This window comes from Apodemus sylvaticus, chromosome 3, assembly GCF_947179515.1.
Source record: "Apodemus sylvaticus chromosome 3, mApoSyl1.1, whole genome shotgun sequence".
NCBI lineage: Eukaryota > Metazoa > Chordata > Mammalia > Rodentia > Muridae > Apodemus > Apodemus sylvaticus.
The window spans coordinates 57,467,454-57,481,399 of NC_067474.1; the positions used below are offsets into that span (position 1 = coordinate 57,467,454).

A 13,946-nucleotide genomic window follows, 5' to 3' on the forward strand; every position below is an offset into this window, starting at 1 on the left:
GATCAATTCTTCTGCTTGGAAACGTGGCCAACTAAACTACACTTCTATCAAACCACACAAGTATTTTATTTTGGTGTTAATAGGGGCTTCTGATCATTTAATTATAGCCAGTGATGTTTGCTGGCACATTTGAGATGCTCGTAATACTATCAAAGCCTAAAGAATGTTGTAAACACTTGTCAAAAGGGGAAGGAATTGGGGCTGGAGAGATGGCTCTGAGGTTAGCATTACTGACTGCTCTTCACGAGGTCCCAAGCTCAATTCCCAGCAACCATGTGGTGGCTCACAACCATCTGTAATGGGATCCAATGCCCTTTTCTGGTGTGTCTGAAGACAGCTACAGTGTACTCATATAGATAAATAAACCTTAAAGGGGGAGGAGGGATTGGAATCGGCAAGGACGCAGCCCTTCCAGCCCCAGTCTTCGGAACTTCTAAGAACAGCTCGCTCTTTTCCAGGTAATTCCACGTAATGGTTTATAGTCAGGATTTCTGAATGAATTTGCTGGTGCAATACCAGACTGTTACCAACTAGGTCAGCATATTGCTTACATTTTTAGTCAAAAGAGATCTATTATGCAATCATGTATGACAATAAGGAGAGGACCCTTCTGGCCTTGTCATGTTGACAGTAACTTGGATATAAACTGACCCTAATATATACTTCCTTTTCTGGTTACCTGAGATGCTACCTGTATTTTACGGCTCATGGGGAGGGGGTGGGGGAAGGGCACTGATGATGCATCTAGTTTCCTACACCTGTAACCCTGTTAATATGTGCACATCCCCATGTGTGGCTACCTTTTCTGCTGAATACTTGTCTTCCTTTTAAGGACCCAAGTACTCCATGTTACAATGCTCATTTTGTGAGTCTAGGTTGTTTACACCAATGCCAAAGAACACAGTAGATTAAGCCTCGTGGTCAGCACCTCAGTGCAGTCTAAACCATGCTGTGCCCTCCCCTCCACTCCTTTGCAAACAGATTCTAAAAACACACCTTACATGAAACACAACGTATGTTTTAAGTGTACATCATACATTTATTACCAACAACCCTCTCAACTCCAAAATTGGGCACAGGGATTAAAAATAAAAATTCATTGCACTACTTAGTAAAGCATTACTAGTAACTTTCATAAAAAATGTACAAACTTTGTTAAAAATTTATCAAGCCTTCAAATGATTTTGGTTACAGGTATTTATAATACATACATTTAAAACTATATGTTAACTGACACAATGGAATATGATTTGAGGAAATGACTCAGCAAATGATTCCAACACACACCCCTGTAAGCTTTCATAATCTGAAACAAACAGCAACATGAGGTAAGCAGATGCGCAATGGGGAGACCTAAGGAAGGCCTAGAGATACTGTGAAAATATTCTCAGAAGCAGGCAGGCAGACTGTATGTGAAGAGGCCCAAATGTAAGAATGTTAGCAAATTACATTTCAGGGAGTATATAAAATCTAATTTCAGATTCTGCTTAAAAAAAAAAAAAAATCAGGACATCTTGATACTAGGAGGCCTTGAGTTTTTTGGAAGTTGGAGTTTTTAAAAGTATAAAATATCGGGATTCATTGGGGGGTGGGGTGGGGGAACAACCAACCAACGAAACAAAACCCCCAAACCAAACTCAAAACCAAACCAAAATAAAACAAAACAAAACCCCAAATCCAAATCATACAAAAACTCCACAGCTGGGTTAGGACAGTAGAGCCAATACTGTTCTAGAACAGAGGATGAAGGCTCCCCACATCCTCTGCCACCTGGTGCACCTCCCTGAGTGGTGATGCCCAGCAGGACAGCTGCACTTCCTCATTGGCTAGCCACAGAGATGCACATGGAGGCCAGTTAGAGACTGAATGCTGGTGTGCACCTAAGAGAGCCTAAAACCTTCCCGAACAGGTCTGCACCGTCTCAAGAGCTCTGTGCTGAGACATTCCAGGAGACAGTAGTCATCTGCACAACAGGATTTTACCGGGCAGACCCAGATGCCTCCTAAATTGCCAACCACTTCTTTAAAAAAAAGAAAAGAAAAATCTTCTGGGAAAGGGATGTACTTTGACTTTATGGTAAACATTGATAGAAGAAAGAAAGGCTACTTTCGGATTGTGAGCACAGTGTGCCTTGGTAGTCAGTGTGTCTGCAGTAGCTAGGAGTGCTCGTGTGTGTGTGCATCAATAGGATGAGTGCTGACTGGAGCAGTGTCATGTTAGAGCTGTACAGGCATATAAAGGTTTCGAAGCTATACAAAAAGTCTATATAAGATGGACTTTTACCATTTTAAACATGATTTCTTTAAATTAAAAAATAAAGATTATGTGATTTGGAGCTGATTAGTACATATGTCAATAATCCTGGTATTTAACACACCTTTTATTCATTAGGAACCAGACAGGGGTTATCCTAATGATTTAAAAGTAACATGTGCATACACTACCGTGTAAGGATTTCTGACACTAACACAAATAAATCTAGGGGCAACAGAATGTAGGCCAAATCCTACTTGTCTAACTAGATAGAGGCAACAGTGTCTGGAAGAGGACAAAATTGTGCTTCTGTGTGGATTAACTTTCCTGAACTCTAGGCTGTGATGAGCTTAGAGAAACTTTAAGGGAGGGTAAGAAACACGGCAGTACTAAGTAGTTGAACACTGTCCCTGTCTGAGTAAAGAACAGGCTGGCACCAGCTGTGAGCTGAGTGAGGTTGGCAGCAGCTGTCACGGCTGCGAGTGGAAGGCTGCAGCCTGTGTGGCTGCACACATGCTGACAACTCACAGAGGCAGAGAAGGCTGAGCACACTGAGGAGAAAGGAATCCAATGGTGCTAAAAAATGGCCTCAAACAATCTGATTTATGTTCAATGAACCCTACTTTTAAAAAATATATATATATACACACACAGCTATGTATCATTTCGGATTAAATAAAGGTCAATTCCTGTTTGATAGCATTATTTTTTATACAAAAATCCAATCTTCATTTACACTGCAAGTATTCTGGGCACCTGTTGTATTAAGCTTTTCTCTTTCTAACATAAATTAAAAGAGTAAGACATCAAAGCAAACCAGGCCTGAGAATGGGCTGTCACAGCACTTGATCCATCCTGAAACAAAGGTTTCAGTGAGAATGTTGACTGAGGGGAGAAGCAGAGACCCCAGGCCTGGAGTATGTGAACTCTACTAACACAGAAAGAAACCGTTCTCTTGAAACCATTGTTGCCCATGGAGGCCTGAGAGAAGAACACAGAACCAGAAACCAGGCTGAGCTGTTAACAGATTTTGCTCTAGTAAAAGTCAAGGAAGCGAGACCTACAGGACCAGTGCTGTTCTTAAAATATATTACTCAAACATCTTCAGGACAGACCATAAATCTACACATTAATAAAAATACAGGTCCTTTCTGTAAGGAAGCTACTAGAAATGTAAAGGAAAAACATGTAACACTCAGATCACTGATTGAAATGCTAATATTGCTAATGATGATGTATATGATATTGCACCTTCTTTTTGGAAATAGCAACTTGGAGATTTAAGTTTCTTTTACAATAGAATTGAAAAATTAAAAAAAAAAAAAAACATCAGGTCAGAGTGAGATTCTGACACTTTTTTCTTAAGTGACCTACTTAGGGTCACCAAGGAAGAGAAGGGAACAGCTGCCTGAGGCAAAGGAAGAAGGCTTTTTCTCATTCCATTCATGGGAGGGAAGAGGACGGAGTATTCAATGCTTAGAATCGATGCACCCTTAGCAATCAGTGTGCAACAGCAAACACAAGGGAAAACCAGTGTACAGTACTAGTGCTGTTTAAATAACACACCAGATTATACATTGCAGCATAATTAAAACTACACACACATTCTTGGTACATGCTGGTATATAGGATCTCACACACACAGTAGCTATCATGCCCCACACATGTAGTTGCACGCACTCTCTCACGGATTCACTGACCACCAGCAGTCATACGCTGCACTCGCTCCCACTCACAGTTTCTGAAGGCTCTATATAAGGTAGATTGCTATATCATCTGGAGCTACCACGTTTTATAAAAGCACATGCTAAAAGATCACGTCCACTGTAATCTTGCAGCAACACTCGGAATGATCACACAAAAACCAGGGAATGTTAGTGCACACACAAAATTAAGCTAAAGAAAAGGTCTTTGGAGTTCCAATCACACAGTTAGTATAACAATCCCATAATTGTGAAGACTAATTGTAAGCTTTTATAGTTGATTAAGTCACACAGTGCAAAGAAAGGTCCATTGACCCTTTTGGTAAAGGGAGGCTGGAAGCCACACGGTTAAGTTCAGTGGATAGTCCATATATACATGTGATGAGGAACACCCAAACTCAATTGTGCTCTTAGGCTGGTCACTCTGAATCCCGATGCACTTCTGAAGCATCAGCTCGGCATATTGGACAAGTGCGATTTCCCTGAAAAAAAAAAAAAATGAGGAAGGCTCATTCAAGTCATGTCCCAGTGAAGTACCCAGTTCTACTGTTACTCCCATATGGTCTTTACATTCTATTTCTTTAAAAACAAATACTAAGCCAGGATGGCGATGTAAGCCTGTAATCATCTCTTGGAGGCAGGGAATCATGAGGCATGCCAGCCTCAGCCACATGAGAACTTGTTTCAAAACAAAACAAACAAATGAAAACAAAACAAAGCAAGACAACCCACAAGTAACTTTTTAATGACTTTGTTTAAATTCATAAACATAATTTCCTATTATAGTTTGGAAAAAACTAACTTAAAATCAAGATCTTGGCTATTCTTTTTTTGTTTTTGTTTTTGGAGAGGGGGATAACGGGGCTGGGGCTGGGCATTAAATCCAGAATGTCCCATACACTAATCTAGTCTTTAGGAAGGAGCACTGAACTCCTCCTCCTGTCCCTGCTTCTTCACAGTGCATGCCAAGAATCTAGCTCCAGTCTTTTTGCAAGGTTTCTCTATTGTGTAAATCAGGCTGACTTCAAACTCAAGGAGACCCACCTGCCCTGCTTCCTGAGTGCTGAGACTAAACTTTGCAGAGATTAACAGAGTGAGGTCATACCACGCCCGGTTCCCACTTACTCCTAATGTGTTTCTTCCCTTTATTTCCGCAGGTGGGGAAAACAAAGGCATCACTTACTGTCTTACCTGCTACAACCACTGAACAGCAAACACTCTAATCCCCACATTATGATGGGTGGCTGCTCAGTGCACCTGGCTCACCCCCTTCCTATTCCATTCGTATTTCCTGTCTCCCCCTCTACGCCGGCAGCCGTGGTCAGGAAGATCTGAAAGCACAGCTGCAGCAGCACCCTCCCCTCTGCTTTTCAGAGTCAAGTTCCTCCATGCTACAGAATGACCTTTCAATAACCAGCTACGTTCCCGGGCCTCCCCTGTGCGCCACCCCTCACACACAAGCCATGCTTCTGTTTGTTTTTTCTATGAAGTCCAGACTCTTCAGTTTCCGAATTTTGTAGACAGGTTTTACTATGGACTTCAGGGCAAGCCCTTCCTGGCTTGGCTTCCCCTTGAGTGGGAGATCATAGGATGTACCAGCACACCAGCTCTACCTTAACTCATTTCCTCATCAGACTATAAAGTTGCCTAATGAGCACATTCTATTAAAAAAAAAGAAAAAACTCAAAATTGACTAAATTCTTTGTCATTTTAATTATATTTTAGTCACATAATTAAGACAGCGCAAAGAAATGCATAAAAAGGAAGCCTCAGCAGTCACTGACAGACCACTGCTATTCTTAATCTTTGAGTTTTCTACATGTACGAGAAGAACTGATCAGAGTTTAGTAAAAAAACTTATTCCCCAGAAAAATCTCAGGCAAAAAAACCCCATTGAGGTCCCATCCTGACTCTGACTTAATTAAAAAAGACTTCTCGGGAGCCGAGGCCTTGAGCCCAAGGCTGAGATGAGAGCACACGGATAAAGAGGGACAAGTGCTTGTTCCCTGCCCACCCGTAGGAAACTGCCACCATGTGATAGCAAGTTACTTTCTTCTTCTTAAAAAAAAAAAAAAAAAATCACTGCTGGAACCTGCACCCAGAAGTCAGCCCTGCCAAGCGCACACAGGACCAGTCAGGCTATCTTCAGTTCAGGCTCTACCGCTACGGTCATCCAGACCTCTCACAGCACTTCCTCTGAATGCTATGCTTCCATTTGATCGCCTATACCCGCCTCCCTAACCATGGACTTACTCAGATGAACTTGTAATCAAAAGAAATCAAACATGATTATCTCTTTACACTTGTGATCACTTTACCTTAAGCCATTTATCGACACACTTGGCATGGAACTCGTGGTTACAGGGTAAGACTCTAAGAAGCTGTCTTGACTCAAAATCACACATGCATACTACACACCTGGAAAAGAGCAAAGAAATCATTTTTGGTTTTCTATTTTATTTGCAAAGGTACTCAGTTATCAAAATATCACTTTAAAAAACTAACACTATCCTAACAAAGATGATGCTAAGGGACTTACTGACAGATTATCATTATTATTTACTGAGTGCTCAGCCATCTCTGCCGCTCCTTAATGAGAAACTTAACAGTGCTCATAAGCATAAAGGCCCAAGGCTAAAGCCCCAGCACCCATGTACAAAGCAGGGCATGGCTGTGTGTGCTTGTAACCCCGGCACTGGGAGGTAGAGACGGGAAGTCTGAGGGTTCCTGGCTGGCCTGTTAAGAGGTAAAGGCAAACTAGCTTAGTAAGGGATCCTATTTCGAGACAATAAAGTGGAAAGCAGCAGAGGAAGAGACCCAATGTGCCGTGCATGCACAGGCTCAAGCACCATTCACATGCAGGCACTTCACAACTACATTCAAACATTTTACACATTCACCAGAAAGAGCAAAAACAAGTGACAAAAAGGGACATTTCTAATTAACATTCTAGTCAGTCTGAAACTAGAGATACTAGACCACTGATAATGTATTATTCTTGGAAGAACATGGCATGAGCATGGTGGTACACAATTTTAATCTCAGTGCTTGAGACAAGAGGCAGGAAGATCTCTGTGAGTTTGAGGCCAGCCTAGTCTATTGAGTTACAGGACAGCAGAGCTACATAGTGAGACCCTGTTCTTCCCCCTACACCCCGTTCCCCCAAAAGAGTACTGGAATAATAGGACATTCTCCTCATGAAAAAGAGTAAATGTGGAAGATCCCAAAATCTCACACATATATGAAATTAATAATGGATGGGGAGGTGGATTGGTGAATAAAGTCTGTTGTATAAATGCAAGGACCGGAGTTCAGACCCAAAGGTCTGATTCACATAAAAAGCTGGTATTCCTGGGACAAGCTGGCCACACAATCAGTGAGAGACCCTGACTTAAGAGAACTGGAGAATGATTGGAATCATTCTGATAATCAACTTTTGATCTCTATGTGCACACACATGTATGTGCACCTGCAGGTACACGACAAACACATAGGTATGAGAAGCACTCTGCTATAGGACTCCAGATGTGGGCTTTAGAGACAGAGGAGATAAGGCGTTAAGAGGCTGAGAGGCAGGCACTCAGTGGTGTCCCACACCTTTAATCCCAGCACTCAGGAGGAAAGCAAGTGGATCTCTTTTTTTTCTTTTTTGGTTTTTTGGATTTGGTTTTTTAGAGACAGGGTTTCTCTGTGTAGCCCTGGCTGTCCTGGAGCTCACTCTGTAGACCAGGCTGGCCTCGAACTCTCTGCTGAGTTCTACAGAGCAAGTTCTATTACAGGTGGGGCTACACAGAGAAACTGTCTCAGGAGGGAGAGAGGGAGAGAGGGAGAGAGGGAGAGAGGGAGAGAGGGAGAGAGGGAGAGAGAGAGAGAGAGAGAGAGAGAGAGAGAGAAAACAAATAAGACTGAGGAGACCCGGGGAAGTGTCTGCTAATAGATTAAGAGAAAACCATTTTTTTTGAGTGACAAAATGATCTAAACCTGTGGTGATAGCTGCCCAACTTTATAAACACCCTAAAAGAAACAAAAAATTCCCAACCAAAAAACAACTAAAAAAGGTGAACTTTATGATATGAATTTCAGCTCATCCTGTATTCAAACCTGTCACTTACTATTATAATTTAGGCAAACTTAAATAGTCCTTATAGGGACTGGAAAGATGGCTCAGAGGTAAGAAACTGGCTGCTCTTTCAGAGTTCAATTCCCAGCAAACCACATAGTGGCTCATAATCATCTTTAATGAGATCTGGTGCTCTCTTCTGGCCTGCAAGCATATATGTAGGCATAACACTGTAGACATAATAAAAACACGCACACAAACAAACAAACATGAATTTAAAAAAAAGTCCCTACGACTAACAACGTCTTTACTGGTAGCATGGACCTGGTCCGCGTCTATGCTACCCGCCCACCTTTATCACACTCTCTCAGGCACTCAAACTTTTATTTCCTAAAGGTAGGCATGTCACAGAAACATACTTACAAAGTCTGCTCCGACTGGTGGTTGCTAGGGTTGAACCTGTACGAAGGAAGCTGTTCAATATCTGCTTTAGTCAGTCCCCGAGGTTTCGCTTCTCCCAGTCTCTCTGCCAGGTTTAACAGGGCCTGAAGAGGAGGAGGAGGAGACAGATTTTCATCTCTTTACATTTCTTATTGGAGTACTATCATAACAGTTTAATGTCTTGTGCATGCAAATACATGGTACCATGGAGCACATGCAGAGGTCAGAAGACAATATATGTGGGGAGGCGGTAATCTTTACACCAAATGAATCCCAAAGATTGAACAAGAGCCCTTTGGCCATCCACTGGAGTAACTTCTATTTTTCTTTTTTAAGACAAGTATCACTTTGTAGAGTAGGCTATTGCTTCAGACTCTCAAGTGCTAGGACTTACAACTCTTTATTTTACTCTAAGTTTTTAAGATTTTTCACATATGCTCACAAGTCATTGTGACAGTCAGTCATTAGGACAGCAATCAGAACAGCCACCGAGAAGTAAAAACCAATCACACAAGAATTCCAGTATTATTTTATCAAAGACAAATTCATTTATAAAACAGTAGAGGTAAATACACTACAGGGCCAGCTACTCTAATCAGAATGACTCTGGCTCAACAAAGGAAAGGCACTTACTTGTCTTGGGCCTGAGCTTAACTAATCTCCAGACCCACAGAGTAGGAGAGAAGCAATACCCACAAATAGCTCCAAGACAGAGCAAAGGCACCACATGCACGTAGGCATAAGAAACATACATTCTAAAGATGTTAGTTTGGATAAGACTAATTGTATAATTGTATAGACTGACACCTGCAAAATGAACCTTGGGGAGGTGGGTCACATCTATTACATAATCAATTTATTAAGATAAGACTTTTCAAAAGAACACAACATGGCTAGAAAGATGGCTCAACAGATAAACGCACTGACTACTCCTCTAGAGGATCTCATTCTATTCTCAGCACCCACATGGGGTTCACAACCATGTCACCCTTTTCTGGCCTCCAAGGGCATCAGACACACCCACAGCACAAGTATACACACAGGCAAAACATCTACTCACATAAGAAAAATTTAAAAACACATCTATGGCATCATTAAAATTAATTTAAAATCAAATAGTCAATGTTCAAATACTACTGATTATTTTTAAAGTAAGTATTTTACTCAAATAGGGAAACAATGTTACCATATTATTTTACTTTATGTACACATACACATGCATGCATGTGTGTCAATGGAGGTTAAAGATGTTGGATCCCTTGGAGATGGAATCAGAGATGTTTAAAAGGTACTGGGATCTTTACTCTGGTTCTTTGGTAAAGTACTAAATTCTTTTAATAGTTATAGCATCTCTCCAGCTCCTCAAATTTCTTTATCCTTATATTTGTTGAAGAAACCAGGTCAAAGACCTGTAGAAATTCCCAGTGGGGGGCTGTAAATGTGCCTCAGTAGGCGGAGTGCTTGCTCAGCATACACAAAACCCTAGGCTCCAGCCACAGGACATCAGCAAACCAGGTGTGGTGGAACTGTTATTAACTCTACTTAAAAGATGGAGGCAGGAATAATCACAGTAAAAGCTACATAACAAATTAAAGGTCAACTTGGGGAACCTGTCTCAAAATTAAAACAAAAACCACAGTCGGTCCCAATGTGACTCTAATGACTTCCACTTCTGACCTATTTGGTTCAGCACATCTTGTACAATGAGATCTCTGACTGTTGTCAGGCTCATTGTGTCCTACTGCTCAGTCAACAGGTACAATGAACCCCCTTCCTCTGAGCCACTAATTCATCAAGGGCTGGGAGAATACTAATCACATCATTATTAAATATTCTTATAATGAGTAATTTATCCACACCAAATTGTAAAAAAGACCAATAAATTGGGTTTTTAAAGTGTTTACCATGAGCTCATATTTTAAAATACTTGATGTATCTTATGTTTATTGATTTTACACTAGTACCTCGTTCTTAATTTTTAATGGTTCATTATTTATGTGCTTCAATCCACAATTAAGTTACCTTTATAATAAAGATCAAGTGTCTTGCTATACAGTTCAAGGTGATATACATACATTCATACATACATACATGCATGCATGCATACATACATATCCTCCTGTGTTACTCCCAATATAATGCCTCAAATCTCCATTTTCTCCCTTTTTCAAGACAAGGTCTTACTATGTAGTCTAAGCTGACTTTAAATGCCTGCTTTCAGCTCTTGAGTGTTGGCACCATAGGCATGTGCCACCACACAGGCCACAGACCATATGCTATATTCCATGGTGTGCTAACAAGCTTCCTCCCTCAACCATATGCAAAAATAAAATAAAAATAAATAAAAATAAATGAAAGCCCCCCTTTCAAGGTTTAGCTCAAACACCTTTGATTCCACAATTCTTTTTGAAGCACCTGATCAAAACTTAGTATTTTTTCATTATTTGCATCCTCTCCCTGGAATTATAAATATGAACATAACAAATCTACCTGTTGTAATAGGTATGTAGCAAATGTTCAGATATCCTAGGGATGCTAAATAATTTTATTAATTATTTGTATCTTAAAATGCAAAGTTAACCTCATAAATGTTTATGTGAAAGTACAGGACAATACATACAACACTCTCCAAATTAATTCGTATTCATCACTAACCTCATAATTTTCAACTTCTCCATCTTCCACATCCAATTCGAAGCTGAAGGTTGGGCCCACTGCAGGTGGTACTGGAAGCATTGATCTACAGAGAACCACAAGGAAGCATTAGTATGGATGTACAACAACACAGGTAATGGCAGAAGGACAGAGGACAGATCTCATGGTCGAAGAATGGTCAGTGCTAATTGTGGCATTAAAGGCATTGACTTTACTAAACAGACTGAAATTGAGTAAAACCACGCCATTTGCAATAGCATAAGAAGATACATAAGAAGGCCAGAGACAGCTCAGCAGGTGTAGGAGATCTGTTAGTCCTGAGAGTTTGAACTTGATCCCTAGAACCTATGTGATGATGAGAGAACCCAACTCTCACACGCTGCCTTAATTTCCACAAGTGCACCAAAGCATGCAGATGCACACAGGCCACTATGTGCACGAACTCATGCTGAATAAATCAATGTAATTAAGAATTTAAATGTACAAAGACTTGATAAAGCATATGTAAAAACTATATAATAGAAACTGCTCAACAGTTAATATATAAGTAGACTAAAAAAATTACTAGTTATCACTATTCCTCCATATTGATCTATGGATTTAACATAAAACTCTAAGCTTTTTATGTCTTTGTTGCAGGATATGTGATCACATTATGAACCCTGAGATTGTGTTGTTTACTAGAAAAATCTGTTTTCTAGTTGTAGTGTGGCTCAGCCCTTAGTACAAACTTAATCTGTCTGGCTGGAATATAGACACACTCTTAGTACACATCTTTAATTCCAAACAATGAAGGTAAAGTTATTCTGTAGAGAAAGCACCCATGTTTGAAAGTGAATTAAGTAACTGAGTTGCAGACAAAGTGTGACTCAGAGAAAGATCTGACAGACTAGGATATGCCTAACTCTCACAAGAACAGAGAGGAAAAGGAAGCAACCTGAGGGGCAGCAGTACAGAGAAAGGAAGAGGAAGTTGTACTAGGACAGTTGTACAGAGACAGGTTACAGAGAAAGAACAAGCTAGATACAGGTGAAAATAGAACATATTGCCAGTTAGTCTGAGGCTGAGAGAAGCCAGATTGAACCAGTCAGCTTGGAGAGGAGTTGAGCCAGAAGAGCTGAGTTGAGCAGCCAGCCAGAGCTCAGAGAGGACTAGAAAGGCCGCGTCTTCAGCAGTAAGTCTCGGAGGCTGCAAACATTCTAGCCTAGAGGCTTCCAAGACTAAGCCTAGGCTAACAGACAGAGGCAGTAGTAAGCCTCCAAGGTGCTAATTACTACAGGAGAATAAAAGTTATCTTTAATAGCTTTTAGTACAAAATGAAAGCTAATTTAAAGTTTACATGGAAATACAGAAGATTAAATAGAAACATTTTTGGGCTCTAAGTTGGGAGGTTATATTACCTTTTATATTACCTTATTTTAAGACAAATAGGAAAGGAAGTGTATAGTAAGGGAAAAGAGGGGGAGTTAAGATTATCAGAAAAATAACCTGTAAAGATTACATTTCATACTTGTCTTAGAAAGTAATTATAGACCTGTGACTAAGTTCCAGTCATGAAGTATCACCAACAGTAATATGTTCCATTCTGGGAAATGTCAAGAGGTAAGCAGAGACACCTCCTTTATTTTCTTCCTTTTTTAACCCTTTTCTGAGAGGGGGGTCTTGCTATGTAAGCACCCCTGACTTGGTACTCCTTGACTCCTGTAAGCTACCACACCCAGCTTCCCACGCCCACATCTACCAGCTACGTTACTATCATGGCCCAAACGAGGACAGAAGAATCCATCCCCACAGACACAAGGGTAACAAACCACCCTGGATTTGGCCTACTTCTAAACTTCGTTATGTAAAAATAAAAACTACCTTGTTTAACCCATGATGTTCCTTACAGATAAAATTAATCCTAACAGACTAGTTAGTTCTAAGATGTAAAAATGACTTCTTGTCTTTTCTAAGAAAATACCATCAAAAGTGATTCTAGGGCCTAAGAGATGGCTCAGTAAGGTTGTTTCTGCAAGCCTCAAGATGAGTCTGATCCCTGCAATTCATAAAGAGAACAGATACCCCAAGGTGTCCTCTGACCTTCACATACAAGCGGTGGCATGCATGTGCTCCCCCACCCCATACATTCTATAAGAGCATTCTAATAAGTTATTATTTTATGACTCTAGGAGTTGAAAAGAGGGCTCAGCAGTTAAGAGCATTTGCTGTTCTTGCAAAGGACTTAGGTTCAGTTCCCACCATCAATACAGTGGCTTACAACCATGTGTAATTCCAGGTCCAGAGATCCAGTGCCCTCATTCGGGCTCTATAGGCACTGTATGCACACAATATACATGCATACACTTGTAGGCAAAAGACTCACACAAAATAAAACCTAAAAAACAAACAAACAAACAAACAAAAAAAACCACCAAGCCCGGCAGTGGTGGCACACACCTGTAATCCCAGCACTCTGGGAGGCAGAGGCAGGTGGATTTCTGAGTTCGAGGCCAGCCTGTCTACAGAGTGAGCTCCAGGACAGCCAGCGCTATACAGAGAAACCCTGTCTCCAAAAAACCAAATCCAAAAAACCAAAACCAAACCAAAACAAAACAAAACAAAATACAAAAACAAACAAACAAAAAAAAAACCCCAAACAAATCAAAACCAAAAAAAAAAAAAAAAAAAAAAACAAAGAAAAAACCAAACAAACCCGGATTCAACTGTTAAGTGGCAACACTTTAAGTTTTTCCACTTTGAAATTCGATAGATAATTTGAGTTTTTACCTTATCATTTTCTTCCTTAATGAATGGCTTTCAAGTCCCACTTAACATCAAGCAAAAACAGTATC

The 13,946-nt window shown here is 40.5% G+C and overlaps 1 protein-coding gene across 13 annotated transcripts in view; it reads right to left on the reverse strand.

Annotated features, from left to right (window-relative positions):
* Positions 1-1,493: 1,493 nt before the first annotated feature.
* Rnf38 (ring finger protein 38) overlaps positions 1,494-13,946 on the reverse strand; it is a 96,615-nt gene continuing 84,162 nt past the window's right edge. For all 13 annotated transcript variants that reach the window (XM_052176387.1, XM_052176385.1, XM_052176384.1 and 10 more), the window contains 4 exons: positions 11,113-11,197; positions 8,440-8,561; positions 6,275-6,374; positions 1,494-4,438 (listed from right to left, as the gene is read on the reverse strand). In XM_052176387.1, the coding sequence (XP_052032347.1) occupies positions 4,376-4,438; positions 6,275-6,374; positions 8,440-8,561; positions 11,113-11,197 (370 nt within the window). In that variant the 3' untranslated portion in view covers positions 1,494-4,375. The remainder of the gene's footprint in view (positions 4,439-6,274; positions 6,375-8,439; positions 8,562-11,112; positions 11,198-13,946) is intronic.